This window comes from Leucoraja erinacea, chromosome 1 (assembly GCF_028641065.1).
Source record: "Leucoraja erinacea ecotype New England chromosome 1, Leri_hhj_1, whole genome shotgun sequence".
NCBI classification, from domain to species: domain Eukaryota; kingdom Metazoa; phylum Chordata; class Chondrichthyes; order Rajiformes; family Rajidae; genus Leucoraja; species Leucoraja erinaceus.
In genome coordinates this window covers 140,678,810-140,705,463 of record NC_073377.1, presented here as the reverse complement: position 1 = coordinate 140,705,463, position 26,654 = coordinate 140,678,810, and the positions used below count along the sequence as shown (strand labels likewise).

Genomic DNA, 26,654 nt, shown 5'->3' with positions numbered 1-26,654 from the left:
ATTTTCTGATCTTTATTTCATGGTTGCTGATGGACCAAAAAGTAGAAGGTGAATGAAGTGTAGACCTAAAATTTATAACATTAACGATGGGACTATTGTTTAAAGTAAAATCAGGCTAAATTAATTTAATCGTTTAGGACCAAATATGTTTAAAACATATGCTTGAGATTAAAAGTAAAAAAAAACCCCCAACAGAATAGTCACCCATTGAAACATCACCATTCCTTCTCTCCAGAGATGCTGCCTGTCCCACTGAGTTACTCCAGCATTTTGTATCCCTCTTTAAGAATAGTTCACTGTTGGCTGAGGGGAAGGTGACAATGGGGCATACAAGCAGTAACATTTAATCAGGAGGATATTAAAACTAATGGGAGAACTAGGGTGGGGAGGGAGGGATGGAGAGAGAGCGAAAGAAAGGGTTACTTGAAGTTAGAGAAATCAATATTCATACCGATGACAGACACAAAATGCTGGAGTAACTCCGCAGTACAGGCAGCATCTCTGGAGAAAAGGGATGGGTGATGTTTCAATGGGTGACTTTACTGTTGGGCCGTTTGTTTTGTTTAACTTTTAGTCTCAAGCATATGTTTTAAACATATTCGGGCCTGAATGATTTTGGCCTGGTTTTATTTTAAATAATACTCTCATCATTAATGTTATACATTTTAGGTATGTACTTCATTCACCCTCTACTTTTTGGTCTATCTGTAAGCTTGGAATAAAGAAAGTTTCGAAAATTCTATTGCTGCAGCTCAGAGTGAGAGAATGCTTTCATAAAGGCAAGGACATCAAGTTATGCTGATCTTAAGGCTCAGAAATTTATTAACTCGTGGATGGTTTCAGAATGTAAGACATCAACTATTGAAGGGGGAGTGATTGGTTGCTGGTGGGATTGTCACTGATGTCTTTTGGTGGAAAAAATGAATTAATTTGACCCTGCTGTATCCCAATATACTATATGGCAAATAAATATTTTTCATTGTATTGTAAGGCAATGCAAAAAACAGGGGCAGATTCCAGATTACAGCATGCTTGGCTAGGATACAATATGGAGGGACATTTGGCATGTCCCTAAACCTTTTACCTCACCTCCTCCATCATCACTTCACTACATCCCATGTCTAAATAATGTTCCCCAGTAACATCATCCAAAGTATAATTTTCCATGATTATAGCCTTCACACTCAGCTACAGATTACTGCCAATTCTTTAAACCCTCTCATCAGACTGCTTGTGCAACATCTAGGATCTGAGTGGACATTTTGTATAACTTAACCTTATTTTCAAGACAAATCACAAATTCTCCCACTAACCTTTTTGGTGACATGAGGCATGAAAATAGGCCCTTTGGCCAACCAAGTCTTTGCCAACCTTTAATTGCCCTAATCCCTTAAACCCTTCTTCGTCACCTATCCATGTTCTCCAGAGATCCTGTCTGACCTGCTGAGCCACTCCAGCATTTTGTGTCTTCTTTTATAAGCCAGCATCTGCAGTTCCATGTTTCTATACTTAGCATTGTTCTTATTCTTAACAGCATGCAACATACAGTTTACGGACCCTTTCCATGAATTATCAGTGACATTTCTCTTTATAAATTGTGCCATTTTTGTGGACAAGGATTATTACCCTGAGCAATATGAGAGGAAGCTGGATGCTAATCTGAGTGGAGACACAAGAGACTCCAGGTGCAGGAATCCTGAGCATAAAGCAAAATACTGAAGGAACTCAGCAAGTGAGGCAGCATCTGTGGAGGGAATGGACAGACAACATTCTGACCTGAAATGTCATCTGACCATTTCCTCCATGGATGCTGCCTGACTTGCTGAGATCCTCTGAAGAAGGGTTTCGACCCGAAACGTTGCCTGTTTCCTTTGCTCCATAGATGCTGCCTCACCCGCTGAGTTTCTCCAGCATTTTTGTCATCCTGAGATCCTCCAGCACTTTGTTTTATGCCAATATTAGTTATAAATTGATAAATGACGGGATGAGCTGTGAACGCAGTCTTCCAGAGAATCGGCTACATGTGCCTTACCAACATATCATAGTTGATCTTGAAAGTGAAGGTTAGAATTTTGAAAGCAACCTTAAAATCAGTATTGAACTTGGCCATTCATCCTCACCCGGTAATGTCCAGGTAATCCACTAGTTTTTTTACAAAAAATGTCATGTCTTGGCTTCGACAGGAGTGAAAAACAGAGCCTGTTGGTTTCGAAATCTAGAGCTGATATCTAGAATAAAACAAAATGGTCTTCTTTACCTGCAATGGATGTGGAGAGTCTGTGAAGAAAGCTCAAGTGGAAAAACATTTTAATATCTGTCGGAGCTGCTCATGTTTGTCATGCATTGACTGTGGCAAGGACTTCCGGTAAGCATTTGGTGTATAGTTTGTTTGTATATTATATTTTGTTTGAATTTAAAGTTTTTACTGTTATTTCCTCTACTTTCTTCTTATGTGTACCTGCATCACAAATCAGGCATTAAACGCAGGGAGTGAACAACCTGCAGTCAGGTTACTGCATAAGGTACCTTAAGTGTTAAAGGTTATAGAAACATAGAAAATAGGTGCAGGAGTACGCCATTCGTCCCTTCGAGCCTGCACCGCCATTCAATATGATCATGGCTGATCATCCAAATCAATATCCCATGCCTGCCTTCTCTCCATACCCCCTGATCCCTTTAGCCACAAGGGCCACATCTAACTCCCTCTTAAATCTAGCCAATGAACTGGCCTCAACTACCTTCTGTGGCAGAGAATTCCACAGATTCACCCCTCCCTGTGTAAAAAATGATTTTCTCATCTCGGTCCTAAAAGACTTCCCTCTTATCCTTAAACTGTGTCCCCTTGTTCTGGACTTCCCCAACATCGGGAATAATCTTCCTGCATCTAGCCTGTCCAACCCCTTAAGAATTTTGTAAGTTTCTATAAGATCCCCCCTCGATCTTCTAAATTCTAGCGTGTACAAGCCAAGCCTATCCTGTCTTTCTTCATATGAAAGTCCTGCCATCCCAGGAATCAGTCTGGTGAACGTTCTCTGTACTACCTCTATGGCAAGAATGTCTTTCCTCAGATTAGGAGACCAAACCTGTACGCAATACTCCAGGTGTGGTCTCACCAAGACCCTGTACAGCTGCAGTAGAACCTCCCTGCTCTTATATTCAAATCCTTTTGTTATGAATGTATTTATATTAATGTACTGTAGACAGCTCTATATTTATTCTTCAGTCTTGGGGACAGCACTAGGTTTCATTTAGCTGCCGTTCATTGCAGTACATTACAGTATAATTGAGATGATAAACTCTTATTGGTGCTATAATTTAATGAGTTGAGGGCCTGTCCCACTTTCACGACCTAATTCACGACCTCTGCCGAGTTTGCCCTTGACTCATACTCGCAGCATGGTCGGTAGGAGGTCGTAGGTAGGCCGTAGATAGGTCGTGACGTTAGTCGTAGGTATTCGTGGCATCAAGTAGGTCGGGGCGTTTTTCTAGCCTGATGAAAAATGTCCACGAGTAAAAAACGTCGTGAATTAGGTCATGAAAGTGGGACAGCCCCTTTCGTGAGTTTGTGCCGTCCATATTCATGCCAATCTTTTTTGTGCATCTACACTAATCCCATTTGAACATTAGGCCCATATGACCAATTCTTAGTCAAGTGTGTGACCAAAAAGATTCAAAAATTGTGGAATACGTCTCTTCTAATTCTGAAAGCATAAGAGGTATATTGTTTTGTACTGCATATGATTCTTTTTTTTGGTTTATCAAGTGAAATTTTTTACATGTTATGCTGACAATGTTTGTTTAGGGTCAGAGATCAAATATCATTGGTCACGTATGCGACCTCACACGGAAGCATTTTACAAACTGAATTTTAAAAAGCTAGAATATTCATATCTTTAGCATACATGCATTATAGTTCTGTAGGTAGGAAAATAGCAATGAATAAGATTAATCTCTTACAAGAATTTGTTTATGTATCACTTTGTGATGACATCTGGTCACGTGTGTGGCATTTTGGTTCACTTTCCAAAGAATGGGTCATACACTGCTATGCTTTTTCAAAGTGTATATCAACCATATTGACTGCCTCCATCACTTACTCTGGCAGTGCATTTCCGGATATGAACCATTCTCTATGTGGAAAAACCTTACTTTCAGATACCCTTTAAAACCCCTCTCCTTCGCTTTAAATCTTAGTCCCATTGTTTTTGACACACTTACTGAGGCAATAAAATTCTGACTACATAACCTGTATATGCCTCTCATAATTTTCTAAACGTCTGTCGGGTCTACATCGGTGAGACCAAGCGGAGGCTGAACACCTCCGCTCAGTTCGCAATAACCAACCTGATCTCCCGGTTGCTCAGCACTTCAACACCCCCTCTCATTCCGAATCCGACCTTTCTGTCCTGAGCCTCCATGGCCAGAGTGAGGACCACCGTAAATTGAAGGAGCAGCACCTCGTATTTCGCTTGGGCAGTTTGCACCCCAGCGGCATGAACATTGACTTCTCTAATTTCAGGTAGTCCTTACTATCTCTTTCTTCTCAGCTCTCCCTCAGCCCTCTGGCTCCATCTGTTCCTTTCTTCTTCCCTCCCCCCTACCCTCACATCAGTCTGAAGAAGGGTTTTGGCCCGAAACGTTGCCTATTTCCTTCGCTCCATAGATGCTGTCTCACCTGCTCAGTTTCTCCAACATTTTTGTCTACCTCAGGGCACCATCGTGTTTGGGACACAGCAAAATCATGCAAATGAAAGTAGTCATGTTTAGTATTTTGTTGCATATCGTTTGCATGCAATGACTACTTGAAGTCTGTGATTCCTGGACATCATCAGTTGCTGGGTGTCTTCTCTGGTGATGCTCTGCCAGGCCTGTATTGCAGCCATCTTTAGCTTATGCTTGTTTTGGGGGCTCGTCCCCTTCAGTTTTCTCTTCAGCATATAAAAGGCATGCTCAATTGGGTCAAGAATTGACCATTTTTTAGCTTTGAAAAACTCCTTTGTTGCTTTAGCAGTTTGTTTGGGATCATTGTTTTGCTGTAGAATGAACTGCCTGTCAATGAGTTTGGGGCATTTGTTTGAACTTCAGCAGATAAGATGTGTCTATGAGTACTTTCAGAGTACAGTATTTGAGTTTTTAAACTGAAGTTGACCCGTATAAGTACAATTAATAACAATTGCTATAATGAACCATGTCTCTAACTTATTCTTTCCTTCAAATAGAAAACAACAATTTGTCTCAAAAATAAATTTGTGAGGCAGCAAAATTTGATTTGCTATGCATGTTTTGGTGTCTAGGGTGTACTTTCACCTTAAGGCCATGATTTTGGGGTTTATAGAACCCACTTGACTTATAGTTGGGTGTTTCCAGAACCTTTGTACTCAACATGGCGGACTGCAGGGGTGATGCGCCGTTGTGTATGGCTGCTCCGCCGGCAGTCCGTCCTTTCACCGTTTTTTATTTTTGTTTTTAGTCCTGTCAGAACATAATGTTTCTTGCAGGTCTTCATTTATGTGGTGGGTGGGGGGAGGGGAAGGGGGAAACTATTTTAACCCCAGTCCTACCTGGTCGGAGATGCGGTTTTCCTCCAAACCGCATCTTCGTCCTCTCTGTGCGACCTACCATCGAGCTGGAGCAGCGCTGGAGCGGCGTTTCCTGCCGGGACTACAGCTTCGCCGGCGGTGCAGATGCTGGGACACCAACATGGAGTGGGCGATGCCTTACCGGGTCGCCTTGCGGTAAGCTCCGGGGCACTGTGACCGCCGACTGGGACATCGTTGAGCTGCGACTACAGAGCGTCCAGCCGCGGGGGGGCGGCACTGGATTTACAGCACCGCGGAGCCTGGGATCCGAGATCGCCAGAGTCGGAGGTCCGGCCAGCGCGGCCTGTGAACTTTGGACATTGCAGTCTTCGGGGAGGAAGCGGCCGCTTCAGTCCAAGCCGCTGAAGGATGTTCACCCGACGCCGATGATCCAGCTTCGCGGCAAGAGGGCCTGAAAACACCGGGTTGGCTGAGGAGGCCAGATATAGACCCCGACCTCGGGTGGACTATGAGGAGGAGAACTGGATATTTTCAGTGCCTTCCCTCACAGTGAATTCTGCTGTGGGGGGACGTTTCTTGTTGATTTCTATAGTGTACTGTTCTGTGTCTTTTTCCTTTTTTTCTTTTTCTTTTTTTATTTTGTATGAATTTGTGACATTGAATCTATTCAATTAATTTGATCAATCTCTGTAAAGCACTTTGGTTCAAAGTGATTTTGTTTAAAAGTGCTATATAAATAAATATTATTATTATTATTATTATTATTATTATTATTATGAAAAAGCTACTTTTCTTAACTAAACCAGGTTCGCTTCTTAATAAACAGACACCACACAAATTGTTTGGTAGACCAGTTCAAAACTTTACTTAACATCGGCCGATGAAAGGGAGCGAGAATTCCAGCTAAGTGACCAATGTAGACACTCAACTGTCCTCGGTTCCCTTCCCTGAACAACAGAATTACATTGCATTAAATAGGGTTTTTTTGTCCCCTTAGCACATTCCACAGACATTAGTCATGGTCAGAGGTACAGGAAAAGGTTTCCACAGAATGCATCACATCAAAGGCCTTTTGTTTACATGGTACAAGATATACTAAAAACATTGGCCATTTGTTTTAGGTCATTTTATCTTCAACGAGATCACCCTAGCTCTTTTCGCTGCTTCCTCTCTGTCACTTGGTCCCTCATAAACATAGGCCATTTGGTTTATGGCATCTTATCTTTCCACTTCCCTGGTTCCTCTCTCGTCACTTCGCCCCTCATAAACATTGGCCATTTGTTTTATGGCATCTTACTTCAAAGATGTGAGTAGCTATTTCTTTCTCTGTCACTTCCTCACTTGGGAGACAATGTTATGGTATTTATTATCCCACACACTGCAACCTGAGGCAAGCCTAATTTGACACGAAATATAAGCTGTAAGCTAGCCCAGAAACCTATTTTAATTTTTTCTTATTTTTGTAACTTTATTCGGCTTCATCATCTATACACTTCAGAATTCATTATGCCACTACCATCGGCATTTGTATCATCAATGAAGACAGGTGAGCCAGTACCTTCAGCAGCCATACATGCCCAGGCTATAACACCCCCACCACCGTGTTTCACAGATGAGGTGGTATGCTTTGGATCTTGGGCAGTTCCTTCTCTCTTCCATACTTTGCTCTTGCCATCACTCTGATATAAGTTAATCTTCGTCTCATCTGTCCACAAGACCTTTTTCCAGAACTCTGGTTGCTCTTTTAAGTACTTGGCAAACTGTACCCCAGCCATCCTATTTATGAGGCTAACCAGTGGTTTGGATCTTGCAATGTAGCCTCTGTATTTCTGTTCATGAAGTCTTCTGCGGACAGTGGTAATTGATAAATCCACACCTGACCAGAAGAGTGTTTCTGATCTGTCCGACAGGTGTTTGGCGATTTTTCTTTATTATAGAGAGAATACTTCTGTCATCAGCTGTGGAGATCTTCCTTGGCCTGCCAGTCCCTTTGTGATTAGTAAACTCAATAGTGCTCTCTTTCTTCTTAATTATGTTCAAACCAGTTGATTTTGATAAGCCTAAGGTTTGGCTGATGTCTCTAACAGTTGTATTCTTGTTTCTCAATCTCTTTGATGGCATCTTTGACTTTCATTTGCACAACTTTGGTCCTCATGTTGATAAACAGCAATAAATGTTTCCAAAGGTGATGGAAAGCCATGTGTCCCAAACATTATGGTGCCCTGAAATGGGGGGACTATGTATAAACACTGCTGTAATTTCCACATGGTGAAACCAAAATGTATAAAAATGCCCTTTCATAAAATTTGACAATGTGCACTTTAACCACATGTGATTTTTTTTTTATTACAATTCTCAAATTGTGGAGTACAGAGGCAAATAAATAAATGATGGGTCTTTGTCCCAAACATTATGGAGAGCACTGTACATTCACATCCAAATTAGCACACCCATTTTTTTATTTTTAGTGAGTTAAAAGTGTTTGTTTTGGAGGTCTTCTAGTCTTTTATGTGGTGGGCGGGGGGGAGGGGGAGGGGAAGGGAGAAACTTTATTTCCTAGTCCCTACCTGGTCAGAGAGGCGGCTTCCCTCCGAGCTGTTTCTTCGCCCGCTTCTCGCGGCCTACCATCAGACTGGAGCGGCGTTTCCTGTCGGGATCGGCCAGAACCCCAGCTTCGGCGGCGGCACAGCGCTGGGACACCATCACGGAGCGGGCGATGCCTTACCCGGGTCGCCGTGCGGTGGGCTCCGGAGTGATGTGACCGCCGACTCCAACATTGAGGAGCTGTGGCTGCGGGCGTCCAGCCGCGGGCGATGCTGGATTTAAAACACTGTGGAGCCTGGGATCCGAGATCACCAGAGTCGGAGCTCCAACCAGCGCGGCCTGAGGACTTCGTGTGTCACAGCCTCCGTGGAGGAAGTGGCCGTTCCAGACATTCCAAGCCGCTGAGGAGTGTTCACCCGATGCCGGAGTTCCGTCTTCCCGGCAAGAGGGCCTGAAGCATCAGGCTGACGTAGCGGCGACTGCGGAGGCCACAATAGGCCCGACTATGGATGAACAGGGAACGGGACTGGACGTTACTGGACTTTGCTGCCTTCTCCCACAGTGGGAACCATTGCGGGGGGATGTTTTTATGTTTATTGTTAAATTCTTTAATGTTGTGTCTTATCTTTATGCGTGTGCTGCAATGGCACGTCAAATTTCACTACATTTATTGGTGTATATGATAATAAATGTCCTTTGTAAATGTACTTTGTATATAACAAGGATCGCAGCACAAATGGGTCTCAGATAGATTTTGTCCACCCATATAATTTAAACTTGAATTCTTTTGTTTGAAATTTCTGGCTCGCTATCTTTAAGGGGGTTAAAGTCATTGACATGTTTTAACAAAAAATAAATTTTGGAATATAAAGAACAGTGATACAAAACACGAATGAAAAATATGAAAAGCCATTATGGAAACCTTTGCCTGATGCTAACCATTTCTATGTGAATCGATGATCTGCTTTTAAGTGATCTTTATCTTTTGCAGTCTTCTATTGCAGCCCCTTTGTTCATGTATTGCTATTTTAATCGGATAGTTCTTCCTGTATTTCCACTGAATTCCAAAGCAGCTAAATTGATTGTATTCTGCAGAGAAACAGGTTCATACGTTTATTGTGGATTACTAGTTTCACAGAATGAAATGCACATTCACCAGTACGTTTCTTGGTTGCATTATCATAAGTGATACGAAAGGAATTAGGCCATTCAGCACATCAAGTCTACTCTGCCACTCAGTCATGGCTGATCTATATCTCTCCCTCCTAACTGCATTCTCCTGCCTTCTACCCACAACCTCTGACACCCATACTAATCAAGAATCTATCTATCTCTGCCTTAAATATATCCACTGACTTTGCCTCCACAGCCTTCTGTGGCAAAGAATTCCACAGATTCACCACCCTCGGATTAAAGGGATTCATCCACATCTATCTAAAAGAACCCTCTTTAATTATGAGGCTATGAACTCTAGTCCAAGACCCTCCCACTAGTGGAAACATCCTCTCCACATCCACTCTATCCAAGCCTGCGATAAGATAAAGTAGCATTTAACATTTCTTACTAATGGTGTTCTGCCAATATTTACAGGGGAAATGATTATAAACTCCATACAAAATGCATTACAGAAGATCAGAAGTATGGCGGTAAAGGGTTTGAAGGCAAAGCCAAAAAGGGAGACATGAAACAGCAACAGTGGATACAGGTAGATAAAACCTACTATGTACGTTTGTGCTTCAAGGAACACGATGGCAGGGTACTTCATTGTGAAAGATATTTAAACAATGTGTTAATGAGTTGTCTGCTATTCAACTTCGATCTCACACTTTAATATTAATATTATAATTCATATTAATAAATTTGCACAATGAATATCCACAGATTGTTGGATACTTTCGTCAACACAATCAAGTAAGACTACAACTCGAAATCAGCAAATTTTAGGAGAATTCTTTATGATTTTTGTGAATAAAATAAAATGAGATCTCATGAATAAAATCTCTTGAATATCATGTTCTACTTTTGGTTAAATGTATAGAGGCGCAGTAACAAACAGACAGCTTGAAAACAGGCCTTTTTGCCCCAACTCGTCCATACTGATCAAGATGCCTCATCTAAGCTAGTCCCCGACTAGTCTATATCCTTATAATCCTTTCCACCTATGTACCTGTTAGCGTCTTTTAAATGCAGTTATTGTACCTGCTTCAACTACTTCCTCTAGCAGCTCGTTCCATACAACCACCATCCCCAGGGTAAAAAACGTTTCCTCTCGGATTCCTGTTAAATCCTTTCTTACAGTTTTTCCTTTCTCTTGGTTTCTCTGAATTTGCTTCCCTCTATTGCTGCTTTCCAGTATTCCCTCGTGCTCTCTTTGAACTCATCATGAGACCCTTTTGACAATAATCTGCCACTGCAAATTATTGGTGCCTGTGCTAGTCAAAAATGTAAATGCTTTTCCTTCTCCTCCTGTTGACTCCTTCAAAATTGTTGTCCTCATCCTCTCAAAACAAATCTAAGATCTTCCATTGTTGTGGACTGTCTTCCCAATGCCGATCTTCCTTTCCTCTCCAAAAACTTCTCAATTTCATACCTATCCTAAGGCATGGTGTTTGAATCCTACCAATCTGGTTCCTGTTTACCATAATATAGAACTGGCTTTTATCAAAGTTGCTGAAGACATCATATGTGGTCATGACAAAGGTCATCTGTTTCTCCTCGTCTTTCTATCTTGAGCTGTGTTGCAAACTTTGCGTAGTTGACCATTTGTTTGTTGGTATGGTTGACCTTCCTTTTTGGCTCTCTACCATCACCTGGTTGGATGCAACTGAACCAATCTGGTTACTTTCTTACTATTCTAGTCATAGCCAGAGAATCATAAGCAACTCTACTCGCCGGAGTTTAGAAGAATGGGGGAGGGAGCTCACTGAAACTTACCGAATAATGAAAGGCTTTGATAGAGTGGATGTGGAGAGGTTGTTTCCACTAGTGGGAGGGTGTGGGACTAGAGGTAATAGCCTCTGAATGAAAGGATGTTCCTTTAGGAAAGAGATGAGCAGGAATTTCTTTAGTCAGGGTGATGAATTTGCAATTCATTGCCACAGACAGTGTGGAGGCTAAGCCAATGGATATTTTTAAGGCAGAGATTGATAGATTCTTGATGAGTACGGGTGTCAGGCGTTATGCGGAGAAGGCGGGACAATGGGGTTGAGAGGGAGAGATATATCAGCCATGAATGGCTGAGTAGACTTGATAGGCCAAATGGCCTGATTCTGATCCTATCACTTATGATCTTTTCGTAGATCAAAGAGAACTTATATTCAAGGACTAGTAAACGGAGTGAATAAGTGAAATGTTATGTCTGTCATTGGCAAATAGAGAATGTAGACATGATGGGCCAAATGGCCTAATTCTGCTCCTATCACTTATGAACAATGATCTCTCTTACTGCAACTGTCTCTCAAATCCTGTTGATCTGACTTTGCCTTCCACCTCTATTTCTTATGCGGGGGAAGGAACTGCAGATGCTGGTTTAAACTGAAGATAGACACAAAAAGCTGGAGTAACTCAGCCGGACAGGCAGCATCTCTGGAGAGGTGGAACGGGTGACGTTTTGGGTCGGTCTCGCCCCGAAACGTCACCCATTCCTTCTCTCCAGAGACGCTGCCTGGCCCCTTGAGTTACTCCAGCTTTTTGTGTCCAACCTCTATTTCTTATCTATGTGCTGCTCCCCTCCTGGCAACTTCATCCAACTCGCCAAGATGATCCCAGTGGCATTATCTGCGAACAGCAAGTTCACTCATGACACCCAGGTGTACTTCAACCCCATCTTCCTTGACTTACCTTTTTTCTCCAACGTTCCCCAAATGCTTGCCCACCATACCATAGATAAGGAGGACAGTCAGGCACCTTTTCCTAGGATGGAAGATCAAATGCCAGAGGGCATAACGTTAAGGTGAGAGTGGCAAAGTTTAAAGGAGATGTATAGGGCAATTTCTTTACACAGGATGGTGACTGCCTGGAATTCTCTTGCCAGTGATGGTGGCTGATATGTTAGTTGCATTCACAAGACTTTTGGATAGGCAGGTGGATATGCAGGGAATGGAGGGATATGGGTTATGTGCAGGTAGATAAGTGATGGTATTGGTGACATCTGCAGTGCTGACATTGTGGGCCGAAGGGCCTGTTCTTCTGCTGTACTGTTCTATGTTCCATGTTCTATACCACTCTACGCACAGAAATCTCCGCTGACAAATATTGGGAAGACTCGTATAACTGGCTCCTGTCACGACCTCTGATCCCGAGCTACTAAATCCAAGGGTTTCGACCCGAAATGTCACCCATTCCTTCTCTCCGGAGATGCTGCCTGTCCCGCTGAGTTACTCCAGCTTTTTGTGCCTATCTTCGATTTAAACCAGCATCTGCAGTTCCCTCTTACACATACTAAATCCATGTCCCTCTTGTAAATTTTAATCATATTTGCCCCTCAAATGAAATTCACAACATTTTATTGTTATGAAGATAAAAGTGAGGTATGGAAAGGTGGGAAGATACTAGAGCTGATCATTAGCATCACCACAACTTGATTAAATTAGTTGGTCGGGGGTTTCTGTGCTGTATATTTATTACCCATTTTCACGATATATAATGTTTATTTTGCAGCTGTTTTAAAAGTAGGAGTTCACAGTGTACCAAAGATAGACACAAAAAGCTGGAATGACTTAGGCAGCATCTCTGGAGTGAAGGAATAGCTGACGTTTTGGGTCGAGACCCTTCTTCAGACTGAGAGTCAGGGGAATGGAAACAAGAGATATAGACCTCATCTATTGAATCCACTGCTCTAGGTGTCAACTGCTCTACATTGGTGAGGCCAAGCGCAGGCTTGGCAATCGCTTTGCCCAACACCTCCGCTCGATTCGCATTAACCAAGCTGATCTCCCGGTGGCCCAGCACTTCAACTCCCTCTCCCATTCCAAATCCGACCTTTGTGTCCTGGGCCTCCATGGCCAGAGTGAGTTCCAATGCAAATTGGAGGAGCAGCACCTCATATTTTGCTTGGGCAGTTTACACCCCAGTGGTATGAACATTGACTTCTCCAATTTCAGTTAGTCCTTGTTTTCTCCCTCCTTCCACTCCCCTTCTCAGCTCTCCCACAGCCCACTGTCTCCGCCACCTCCTTTCTTCTTCCCGCCCCCCACCCCCACATCAGTCTGAAGAAGGGTCTTGACCCGAAATGTTACCTATTCCTTTGTTCCATAGATGTTGCCTCACCCTCTGAGTTTCTCCAGTATTTTAGTCTACCCAAAGATATAGACAGTAATGTAGAGAGATATAGAACAAATGGATGAAAGATATGCAAAAAAGTAATTATGATAAAGGAAACAGGCCATTGTTGGCTGTGTGCTAGGTGAAAACGAGAAGCTGGTGCGACTTGGGTGGGGGAGGGATGGAGAGAGAGGGAATGCAGGGGTTACTTGAAGTTAGATAAATCAATATTCATACCACTGAGCTGTAAACTGCCCAAACAAAATACGAGAAGCTGTTCCTCCAATTTGCATTTTGCCTCGCTCTGATAATGGAAGAGGCCTAGGACAGAAAGGTCCTTGTGGGAATGGGCAGGGGAATTAAAGTGTTTGGCAACTGGGAGATCTAGTAGGTCCAGGCGGACTACGCATTTCATACTGTACCATGTCCACAGGATAAAACAGTGTCCATTATTGTGACATAATTTAATTCCTTTTTTTCATGTCCGCAGAAAATTCACGAAACAATGAATGACTCAAAAGTTAGTCCAAAGGTGCGTGAGGTTTTACAGCAAATGGATTCTTATGATAACATACCACGAAAGAAAGCTAAATTTCAGGTTTGTTTCTCTTTTTGAATTATCTCTTTAATAGTAATCTGACTAAAATGTTACTCAAAATTGCGCAGAGTGGTTTTCTTCAGATTGTGCGGTTTCAGAGCCTTTGAACTGTATTATTTACATTTTTTTACACTGATATAAAGGGCTTCTCTGTACTAAATGTGGGATGTTCAAGAAGAAACTGGAAATCTAAGGTAAACAAAAGTGCTAGAGAAACAGTGCTGGAGCGGCAGTGGGTCCGGAGCGAAGGAAATAGGCAACGATGTGGGATATTCCATTGTGTTTCATAAAATATTCGTCCCATAAAGCACGGCAACTACACAAAGTTTAGCTGTTTTATTTCCACCTTTTTCTATTTTTATCTCTATTATTATTTCATTTATGTCATTTGTATCTGCTGAATAATTGCTGCATATTAAGCTTGTCCTATTGTGAATTCAAGGTCTTAACCAGTAACTGACAGTCCATTATAATTTATAATGGTATATTGGAAATTTCTCAGAGTGGTTGTGTTCGAAAAACAGAAACCATTTTTTGATCATCGAAAGAAAAGTTAAGAGATTTCCTTTGGTCCTCCACATTATTGTCTGTGGAGAAATGTCATTATACAATGTACTATGTAGTTTGTCATGCTGTGCCTGAGAGACTTTGCAAATCTGTTGTCTGGTTCAGACAACAGATCTAAATTACTTCGCATTTTAACTCTGGCTTGCATCTTTAACAAAATGACATCTTTATAAACTAGATGTGTAATGGCAGATTAAGGAATCAAGGAATCTTTCCTCTAGCCACAATGATTGAAGACAGGGAATCAGAAGATAATCGATACGCATGCAAGCTCTCCACGAGACATTCAAAGCTGTCCAAAGATAAATCTTCAAAACACAGTCTCTTGATTAATAGTTTCTTTATTGCCATAGTAAAAACAGTAAGATATTCATCCAAACTTCATTTTGATCTTACTCGTAGTCAAACTTGTGCCTGGTCGAAAGCTGTGCCTTTGCCCCCTTGCTTCCTCCAACTATAACTAGAAAACTACTAGCGTGTCTCCGCGAGAATCCCAGCCTCAAATACGCCTCCGACTGCGCAATAAATCCCACCCACTTAATTACAGGCAGATAAAATTTAAAGGTAACTGGTTATAGTTATAACATACTGAGTTAAACTAAATGGCTATTACAAGATGCTCTTGTTTTGCTTTATATCCAGTGTACGAAAATGTTGGAAATCTGAAACTTAGGTCACTAAGTCAATCTGCGTATATAAAAAGATCATACTTTTTAATTATAACCTGAAAAATATATTCCTGAACTGTAGAAAGGCTTCACATTTAGATTAGCCAGCAGTTAGTTTTTTATTTGGTTTGAACAGCATCTGGAGTTATATTTATTTGCTCATTCTTTTGTCAGAGGTGCCGAAGAAGCTAGCCATAACCAACATGAATAGAGTGTTTCAGAGGCAATGTAACAGTTTTGGCACATATTGCCATCACTTAAAACTTATTTATTTTGTTTCAGAACTGGATGAAAAACAGTTTGAGGATCCAAAATGAGGCCCTACAGGAACAGGTGTGGGAGATCTTTGCTGCTGCTGTGAGCAATGTAAGTGAACATGTAGAAAAGTAATTCAACCATAACCAATTTGGATGTAGCACATTGGCGCAGTGGTAGAGTTGCTGCCTTACAGCGCTTGCAGTCCCGGAGACCCGGGTACGATCCCGACTACAGGTGCTGTCTGTACGGAATTTGTACATTCTCCCCATGACCTGCATGAGTTATCTCCGGGATCTTTGGTTTCCTCCCATACTACAAAGACATACAGGTTTGTAGGTTAATTGGCTTGGTGTATGAGCAAATTGACCCTGGTGTGTGTAGGGTAGTGTTACCATGCGAGGATGGCTGGTCAGCGCGGACCCGTTGGGCCGAAGGGCCTGTTTCCGCGCTGTATCTCTAAACTAAACATACCATCTATCCCCACAGCTGTAAGCTAATAGAAATGGTATGTGGTATATATTAAGAAATCTCACCACTTGACAAGTTCCAAGACCAAAACACATCATAATATGTGGACTAATCAGGATAGCAAAGGACTTCTAAAACACCATTACAACTGTTGAGTCCAGATCAACTGTTGAGTCTAGTCCTTGAATAAAACATGAATTTGCTTGATAAAATAAACTATTGAGTTTCAGTTTACTTTGTTATGGGCCTGTCCCACTTAGGCGACTTATTAGACGACTGCAGGAGACTATGCAGTCGCCACACGTTAGTGGGTGGTTGCCGGGGAGTCGCCTTTGTGAGGAGTTCCCGTATTCTGGGAACTAGTCGCGGCCTCGTTATGGTCGCCGTGAATTTGAAAAATTAGCGGCGACTAGAATGAAGCCGCCATGGAGAGTAGCGAGAACTCTCGAGCTATAGGTGGGCCGCCAGAGGGTCCTAATGGCTTGCCAGGAGGTCGGAGGTTCTCGTAGGTTGTTGCCGGTGCTGACTGGTGAATTTCATTGGGAGAAAAAAAAGGTAAGCAGTAGTTTTCAGAACCAAGGATAACCGACCGGTAATGTTAATGTCCACCGAGCTTCACTGCCGTGTATCTCTGGCTTCTTAAAAGTTGTCTCCGCTCCCTCTCCCCTCCTCTTTCAAAGGACTTACCGTACACTGTGCTTTATCCCTCTTTTTACAGCGCCAACCTTCCTGTTCATCGCGGTGTGTGTCTGTTTCACCTTGGCTTTGCACCGTGTGAATTCTCTCGACAGCGCTCCCCCCGCTTGCCCTGTCCCTCGCCTACATAACGGGCTAGTGAAGGAAGCGATGTGTTTGTGTGTGCGTGTGTGTGTGTTTCACTCTGACAGTCGCCGTTCCAGTTGCCCATTTTTCACACCACTGCTGGCAACTTGACAGTCCACTGAAAAATCGCCTAAGTGGGACAGGCCCCCCTGGCTACTAGCAACTTTCAGCCTGGGAAAATTTCAGTCCCTGGTCAAATCTCTTATGTCTTGAGTTAGCAAGTATAATTTCAGACGTGATATTTTGAACGGGGAACAATAAAATTAGAAATCTGGTTTTGGACAAATAGAGTTCCCAGATTCCTATTAAACCTTTTCCCCTTCACTTTAAACCTATGACCTATCTGGAACCTAGAGTTCCCAGATAATTGGGAAACCATAGGATGGCATAGTTGAAGCTGGAAAGCGTACAGAGAAGATTGACGAGAATGTTGCTGGGACTCAAGGGTCTGAGCAATAGCTAGAGGTTGCGGGACTCAAGGGTCTGAGCAATAGGGAGAGGTTGAGTAGGCTGGGACTCTATTCCTTGGAGCACAGAAGGATGAGGGGTGATCTTATAGAGGTGTATACAATCACGAGACAAATAGATTGGTTAGATGTACAGAGCCTCTTGCCCAGAGTAGATGAATCAAAGCAGAGGACATAGGTTTAAAGTGAAGGGGAAAAGATTTAATAGGAATCTGAGGGGTAACTTTTTCACACAAAAGGTGATGGGTGTATGGAACAAGCTGCCAGAGGAGATAGTTGAGGCTGGGACTATCGCAATGTTTAAGAAACAGTTAGACCGGTACATGGATAGGACAGGTTTGGAGGGATATGGACCAAATGCAAGCACGTGGGACTGGGTTTGCTGGAACATGTTGGCTGCTGTGGGCGAGTTGGGCTGAAGGGCCTGTTTCCACACTGCATGACTCGATGACAATGGCCATCAGAAATTGGGAAACCAAAAAAGGGATACCAGAATCAAAGTGTCTTGGGTGCAGAAAGTTGGCGGAGTTGAGAGAGACTTTGGAAATGCAATTTAACTCTGTGACACGGCATTAGTGATTTGAAAGAGACTTACTTCAGTTTTGACACCATTGATTTCAGAGGGGGTTGTTGATCTTCGAGTTTTTAATTAACAAAGAAGAAATTGGAATGAGTCAACAACCTAGGAATATCATTGAAAACAAATGTTTACAAAGGGATATTAAAGAAGTCGGAGAACTTCACACTGAACAAAGAGGCATTATTTCACAATGGGTGTATGAGTGAAGCACATGTACAGAAACGTGCAAGTGGAAAGTTGAACTTGTACTTCAAGAACTTGTGGACGCTGGATCATTTACAATTGTGATAGGTGAATGCCTAATCTTGGTGCTATATAATACAGAGGATCATGAGGTGATATTAATAGCAACATTTAAAACAACTTATTTACTGTGTGGTAGGGATATGGAAGTTGCACAGACAATGTACGGTGTTTATCTTGACAATTCTACGATTGTACTTAATATTACATAAATTAAGTTTAATATCACATAAAATGATATTAATATTGCTTGCCTTTTTTTTTTAAAGGATAAAAACACCCAACAATATCAGAAACAAACCCAGAATGGTGAAGGTCCTTCAGAGTCAGTAGAAACAAACTCGGATCAGGCCCCTGTCACAGAAAACATTGAGAAGAAGAAGAAGAACAAAAGGGAACGAAAGGAAGAAAGAAAAAACAAAACCAAAACCAAAAAAACAAAGAAATATTTGCAGGAGGATGAAAACGGGTTGGATCATAAACCGGATTACAAAATGGAAGAGAAAAAGAAGAAAAAAATGAAGAAATTGAACGACATAGGAGAAGCCCGTGCGGTGGAGGAAAATGGACAGGATATCCAGCAGCAGGGCAGTGAGAACTCACACGGCAAAGTGAAGTGTGGGAAACGGAAGCATGCAAAATCATCCACTGAAGGTGGGTAATCGGTATTTATAATCATCAATGAAATCTGGGTGGGAATGAGAAAACCACTATTTCACATAATAGACTATTCGTTATTGTCTGCATTATGAGGGTGGTCAAATTTATTTTATGTTCGGTAGGAAGAAAATTGCATTTCGGTTGTTTCCAAACTAATCTCCTTTGAGGATTTCTTCTGCAATGTGGGACTGGTGTAGCTGGGACATGTTGACTGCTGTGGGCGAGTTGGGCTGAAGGGCCTGTTTCCACACTGCATGACTCGATGACAATGGCCTGCAGAAATTGGACGTTGGAGGAAAGTATTTAATTGGAGACAAGGCAGATTACCATGTCGGGAGCTAAGGAGGATAGATTGGGATCAGTTAATATTGGGTAAGTCCGCAGAGGACATTTAAAGGCCAGCTGAACAAAGTGTCAGGTCAGCATGTTTCCAGTAAGGGAACTGTGGATAACCAAGGAACTTGGTCAGGAAGAAAAAGGAGATATATGTTAGGTTTAAGAAGGTAGCATCTGACGAAGCTAACGAAGAACATAAAACAAGTAGGAAAGCACTGAAGTGGATGATTAGAAGGGGCAAGAGAGTGGTTACAAGGGGCAAAGTATTAAGGAAAATCCCAAGGCTTTTTATACATATATGTTAAAAAGAAGAGGGTGTTCAGGGAGAAGGTAGGACCACTCAAGGATAAAGGAGGGTATCTGCTTGGAGTCGGAGGCTGTAGGTGATGTACTAAACAAGTACTCTGCACCAGTTTTCACCAAGGAGAAGGACTTGAAGACCAGTTAGATCAGTGTGGAGAACACAAATATGCTAGGGCAGTTTGAGATCAAGAAGGAAGTAGTGCTAAGGCTCCTGAAGAGCATTAAGGTGGACATGTTCCCCAGGGCCTGATGGAATTCATCCCAGGTTATTGAGGAAGGCAAGCGAGGAGATTGCGGGCCTTGACAGGGATTTTTGCTTCTTCTCTGGCCACAGGTGAGGTCCCGGAGGACTGGAGGGTGGCCAATGTTGTTCTTTTGTTTAAGAAAGGAAGTAGCGAGAATCCAGGGAACTGTAAACTAGTGAGCCTCACTTTGGTGGTTGGGAAATCATTGCAGAGAATTCTTTGAGATAGGATTTACTCACATTTGGAAGAGAATGAGCTAATTGGGGATAGCTAGCACAGTTTCATATGTAATAGATCGTGTCTCACTGACTTGATTGAGTTTTTTTGAGGACGTGTCGCCAAACGAGGGGTGGTAAAGAAGGATTCATTGGCTCACCAAAGATAGACACAAAAAGCTGGAGTAGCTCAGCGGGTCAGATAGCATTCCTGGAGAATAGGAGCAGGTGGTGTTTCTGGACGAGACCCTTCAGACACGTTTCGGGTGGAGATCCTTCTTCAGACAGTTCACTGCGGCACCTTGCGAATCATGGGTGACGTCAGAAGCCAGGGCTGTAAGCAGCCGGGGAGACGATGGGAACCAGGGGTGGCATCAGCAGGTCTGTCTGCTACATCTGAAATCTGTTATAAAGCGGACCGTTAAAACAAGGGTTTACTGTATATATCTTTGATCATTGTCAATATTTCTCATGCTTCTTCGTGGATTGTCACCTTGTCGTGGTGGAGAAGCTTGTGGGGTCCTGAGATCCTAAAAGCGGTCGTCTGGAGCTATGCTCCTGGCAGGGCCATCCATGGCAGTAAGGTCGAGGGGGAGTTCTCTGACAAAGAGCAATCCAACCAGGACCTCAACGGTGGAACAGGCGGAGGACGATGGCTGACTTTAGTGGAGCGTCACAACGGCTGGGAAAGCGGATGAAGGCTGCAGCTGTAGGGGTTTTGCGTTTCCCTTTACTCCACTTCGGGCCCAACTGCCTGAGTTATTCTCTCCCTTGTCGGAGGGTCAAACGGCCACCACTCCACTCGAGCGGTTTCCAAGAGAGAGAATACAACAAAAGGGATTCCCCTAGGTTCTAGACCTCGGAATTATGGTGGGATATGATAAAAGGTTGAATTGACCAGAGTGTGCTGATGAGAGAAAACAGAAACCAAGATGGACTCAAAGCAAGTCTAAAATTTACAGGCTTTATTAAACAATGAGAAATCGAATCTCACCAACACTACAATACGTGGCTAAACTTATGCTTTAAACTAAGACTATGTACGGAAAACTATCGGGCATGTCGTCAAACTTACTTTACACAATTTTACCCCCCTTTCCCTTTATCTTCTCAACCTCTATCCTATTTCGGGAATTTCACCAAGTGACCGGGATACTCACAGCTAGGTCGATACAGGCCCACGAGCTGTCCAGCAGAGCAGAAAGAGAGAGAGAGTTCTGGCTTGGCTCCTGTTTTTATACCTGAGCTTCCTTGGAAACCAGAGGTGGTCCTCTGGATAAAAGGGTTCTTTTGATGATTCCCAGTTTCGATCTGGCATGAACAATAGGCTTCCGATGATAAGGGGTTTGCTGATGTCATGATCCCTCAGCCTGATCGTTATCCCATCGCCTGGATGGGCTCCTATTGTCTCGATGGATGGGTCATCCAAGATGGTGATTGTGCTTGTGCTGGCCTGTTTACCACCGTCTGCTGAGGCTTGGTTCCTTCCTTTGTGTATCCAAGATAATCTCGTTATCTCCGTCTCAGCCTTTCCTGCCCACACCATTCGCATAGTTGTGTGATGCCCAAGTCCACAGGCCAGACAGGTTTGAAACTTGAAACTGCTTCTTTCTGTGGATTGGGGTTTTTTCCGTTGCAGCCAGCAAATCTGTCTTTTTAAAATATCCATGTCCTTATCCGAGTTCTTCCATAATTTTGGAGGATTTGCCCCAATAACTTACACAGCAGAAAAGGGTCTCTGGTTGTCGTGGACTCCATGCCACTGGATCCTGACCCAGATATGTCAAGGTGGCTGTCTGCACCAGTCTCCCCACGTTAAACAAAGTCACGCACAGGCGTCCTCCTTGAGAGGACAGACATACTCATTTCGAGTGACCGCCGATGATGATGATTTCTCATGAAACAGGGCAAAATCTGTAGGAAAGATATGGATACATTTGATGTATGCATGTGGGTTGAAGGATGAAAATCGAACTACAATATTTCAACTTTCTTAATACTGAAACAAGTGGCTTTATCAAATGAAACTTACATTTCCAGATTTTAAAAAATTAATTAAAACAAAAGTACGTACTTTGGGATTGGGTGCACAATACTATTTAAATTTACTTTTGAACTATTTGGCTTTCTGCATTCAAATCAAGGCCAATATTTTTATGCAATCTTTTTTATTCAAGGCAACAAGCTTATACTGACTGATACTCTTTTTTTTTTTTGCATGTCACACAGGTGAACCCAAATCGAAAGAGAAGAAAGTTAAAATTGCGGAAACTGAAGATGTGGAAGAAAATAATGAGACAAAGCCAGGTATTCCATTCACAACACATCAGAAATCCACGCATCCATGTGTCAAGACGTACATCAATATTCGGGCATGGGTTGATGAGTGGTGAATAACACCGTGCCCCAAAATTCATGGCAGTGACCGTCTGCAACATGAGGGAGACTAATGTTCAAAACCAAACTGCAGAATCTACAACTCCAAAACAAAATCAGAAAAGGCAGAGATACACACATTCTTGATTAGAACGGGTGTCAAGGGTAACGGGGAGAAGGCAAGAAATTGGATTGGGAGGCAGAGATCAGCCATGATTGAATGGCGGAGTAGACTCGATGGGCTGAATGGCCTAATTCTATTCCTTGAACTTGTGAAAATCCTGGAAACACTTAACACATCAAGTTGTGTCTCTGGGAAGAGGAATGGTTTTTTGCTCCAGTTTCCTCCCACTCTCCAAAGACTGACAGGTTTGTAGGTTAATTAGCTTCTGCATATTGTATATTGTCCCTAGTGTGTAGGATAGTGCTAATAGACGGGGATCACCGATCAGCGTGGACTCAGTGGCCCAGAGGGCCTGCTTCCACGCTGTATCTCTCAAATGAAAACTAAAAAACAGAGTTAACATGGAAACATGGTAAATAGGTGCAGGAGGAGGCCATTTGGCCTCTCGAGGCAGCACCGCCATTCATTGTGATCATGGCTGATCATCCCCAATCAATAACCCGTGCCTGCCTTCTCCCCATATCCCCTGATTCCACTAGCCCCTAGAGCTCTATCTAACTCTCTTAAATCCATCCAGTGATTTGGCCTCTACTGCCCTCTGTGGCAGGGAATTCCACAAATTCACAACTCTCTGGGTGAAAAGGTTTCTCTCACCTCAGTCTTAAATAGCCTCCCCTTTATTCGTCAAATAAGTGAATAAAATTGACTTATTCAAGTCAAAGAAGTGAATAAAATTGATGCATGCATGTTTTCTGAAGTCCCTTACAATCAGAAATGGCTGAATTTATAATAGGAAACAAAGAAATGGCTGACAAGTACTTTTTTGTTTTCCTTAGTGAAGACAGAACCAGCAATCTCCCAGAAATACTAGGGGGGCAAGGATCTAGTGGGAGGGAGGAACTGAAGGGAATCCACATTATTCAGGAAATGGTGTTTGGTAAACTATTGGGACTGAAGGCAAATAAATTCCCAGGGCCTGATGGTCTGCATCCCAGAGTATTCAAGGAGGTGGCCCCAGAAATCGTGGATTCATTGGTGATCATTTTCCAATGTTCTATAGACTCTGGATCAGTTCCTGTGGACTGGAGGGTAGCTAATGGGATCCCACTTTTAAAGAAAGGAGGGAGAGAGAAAATAAAATTATAGACCAGTTGGCCTGACATCGGTGGTGAAGATTCTTGAGTTGATTATTAAAGATGTAATAGCAGCGCATTTGGAAAGCAGTGACAGGATCAGTCAAAGTCAGCATGGATTTATGAAGGGGAAATCATGCTTGACTATTTTTCGTGGATGTAACAAGTAGAATGGATAAGTGAGAGCCAGTGGATGCGGTGTATCTGGACTTTCAAAAAGCCTTTGTCAAGGTCACACACAAGAGATTAGTGTGCAAAATTAGAGCACATGGTATTGGGGGTAGAGTATAGACATGGATAGAGAACTAGTTGACAGACAGGAAGCAAAGAGTAGGAATTAACAGGCAGTGATTATTGGGGTGCCGTAAGGCTCAGTGCTGGGTTATTTACAATCTATATTAACGATTTAGACAAAGGAATTAAATGTAACATCTCCAAGTTTGCGGATGACACAAAGCTGGGTGGCAGTGTGAGCTGCAAGGAGGATGCTATGAGGCTGCAGGGTGACTTGGATAGGTTGGGTGAGTGGGCTGATGCATGGCAGATGCAGTATAATGTGGATAAATGTGAGGTTATCCACTTTGGTGGCAAGAATAGGAAGGCAGATTATTATCTGAATGGTGTAGGAAAGAACTTCTGATGCTGGTTTCAATCGAAGGTAGACACAAAATGCTCAGACTGAAGAAGGGTCTTGACCCGAAACATCATCCATTCCTTCTCTCCATAGATGCTGCCTGTCCCGCTGTTACTCCAGCATTGTGTGTCTATCATTATCTGAATGGTGTCAGATTCAGAAAAGGGGGGGGTGCAATGAGACCTGGGTGTCCTTATACAAAAGTCACTGAAAGAAAGCATGCAGGTACAGCAGGAAGTGAAGAAAGCAAAAGGCATGTTGGCCTTCATTGTGAGAGGATTTGAGTATAGGAGCAAGGAAGTCCTACTGCAGTTGTACAGGGCGCTGGTGAGACCACACATGGAATATTGTATGCAGTTTTGGTCTAATTTGAGGAAGGACATTCTTGCTATTGAGGGAGTGCAGAGTAGGTTCACCAGGTTAATTACCGGGATGGCGGGACAGACATATGATGAAAGAATTGGTCGACTTGGCTTATAATCACTGGAATTTAGAAGGATGGGAGGGAATCTTATAGAAACATAAAATTCTTAAAGAATTGGACAGGCAAGATGCAGGAATAATGGTCCCGATGTTGGGGGAGTCCAGAACCAGGGGTCACTGTTTAAGAACAAGGGGTAGGTCATTTAGGACTGAAATGAGGAAAAACCTTTTCACCCAAAGTTGTAAATCTGTGGAATTCTGTGCCATAGAAGGCAGTGGAGGCCGATTCACTGGATGTTTTCAAGAGAGATATAACTCTTGGAGCTAATGGAATCAAAGGATATGGGGAGAAAGCAGAAAAGGGATATGATTTTGGATGATCAGCTATGATCATATTGAATGGCGATGCTGCCTCGAGAATTGCCTACTCTTGCACTGATTTTCTATGTTTTTTGTAGTGTGCTGACTTAACTACAATATTTAACTGCTGACTCCATAACTCCTTGCTTCACTCATCCCTTTCCACCCATACCACCGCCTCCCAGATACTTTCCCCTGCATTGAGGTGTATAAAACCATGGGAGGAATAGATCAGGTAGATGCACCGAGTCTCTTCCCACAATAGAGGAACCAGGGACACAGTACATAGGTTTACGGTGAAGGGAAAAAGATTTAGCAGGAATTGGAATGGTACCTTTTTGACACAAAAGCAGGTGGCTGGAACATGCTGCCAGAGGAGGTACTTGATGCAGGGACTATCGCAATGTTTAAGAAACAATTAGACAGGTACAATGGTAGGACAGGTTTAGAGCGACATTGGCTAAACACAGGCAGGTGAGACCAGTGCAGGTGAGACCAGTGAAGCTGGGACATGTTGGCCGGTTTGGGCAAGCTGGGCCGAAAGGCCTGTTTCCACACTGTATCACTCTATGACACAATACCCACCAGAGATGCAACACCTGATCGTTTATCTCCTCCCTCGACTCCATCTATGGACTTTGACATTCCTTTCAGGTGAGACAGAGGTTCACATGTACCTCCTCTAACCTCTTCTAATGCATCCAATGTTCCCAACGTGGGCTCAGGTACATCAGTGAGACCAAATGTAGACCTGCTGACTGTTTCGCTGAAAACTGAGAGCTTGGTCCTATGGGACCTCCCAGTTGCCAATCATTTCAACTCCCCTTCCCATTCCCACACTGACCTTTCTGTCCTGGGCCTCCTCCATTGCCAGAGTGAGACCACACGCAAATAGGATGAACACCACTTCGTATTTCACTTGGGTAGTTTACAACCCAGCGGTATGAATATTCTCTAAGTTTAAGTAATACTACCCCCCCCCCCCCCCCCCCCCCCCCCCCCCCCCCCCCCCCCCCCCCCCCCCTTTCTTGCCCCTTCCTCCCCCCAAGCAATTTTACCAGTTCCACAGTTCTCCAAATAGTTTCTCTTGAATTCACACTTTCCCTACCAACAATGAACCTACCTGACAAACATCTTGCCTGAGGTCATTTGTGGCTGGCCCTGAATGGTCCTGGTTTTGTTCTCCTCCAGCTCTTCACACCCCTGTCACTCTGAAGAAGGGTCCAGAACCGAACATCACTCACCCCTTCTCTCCAGAGATGCTGCCTGACCAACTGAATTACTCCAGCACTTTGTGTCTATCTTTGATATAAACCAGCATCTGCAATTCTTTATTTCTACAATATTTAATTTCTCAAGTTACTGAAACAGGTTGTACTACAAACCCAGGCTTGGATTTCTTCATTCGTGAGACAAATGGACTATGACGTGAAATGCTGTTTTATTTGTGTTTATCCTTGACTATCAATGGCTTTATCGCCAATAAATCTCTCTCCATCAACAGACAAGGAACTCAATGTCTCAATGGAAACCACACACTTGAGTGCAATGGCTATGCACGCACGTCAATGAAATAAAATGCTAGAAAAGCTCGGCAATCAGTCGTGTCCCATTGAGATGAGGAAGTCTGTTACCATTCCTTCATTGCCCCTGGGTCTGAATCCACCATGTCCCTGCTGAATAGTGGGAGTACACTCACTGCAGCAATTCAAAAGACTAATCGCCACTCATGTGGAAGTTGTAGATGTAGTCCAGTCTATCACACAGACCAGACACCCCCCCATTGACTCTATAAAGTCTAATCTAATCTAATCTAATCTATCTACAC

The 26,654-nt window shown here is 43.0% G+C and overlaps 1 protein-coding gene across 1 annotated transcript in view; it reads left to right on the top strand.

Moving 5' to 3' along the window:
• lyar (Ly1 antibody reactive homolog (mouse)) overlaps positions 1-26,654 on the top strand; it is a 34,618-nt gene that overhangs the window by 858 nt on the left and 7,106 nt on the right. The window contains exons 2-7 of the mRNA XM_055644758.1: positions 2,184-2,365; positions 9,675-9,789; positions 13,837-13,944; positions 15,462-15,545; positions 18,287-18,671; positions 22,006-22,083. Coding sequence (XP_055500733.1) covers positions 2,244-2,365; positions 9,675-9,789; positions 13,837-13,944; positions 15,462-15,545; positions 18,287-18,671; positions 22,006-22,083 — 892 coding nt within the window. The 5' untranslated portion in view covers positions 2,184-2,243. The remainder of the gene's footprint in view (positions 1-2,183; positions 2,366-9,674; positions 9,790-13,836; positions 13,945-15,461; positions 15,546-18,286; positions 18,672-22,005; positions 22,084-26,654) is intronic.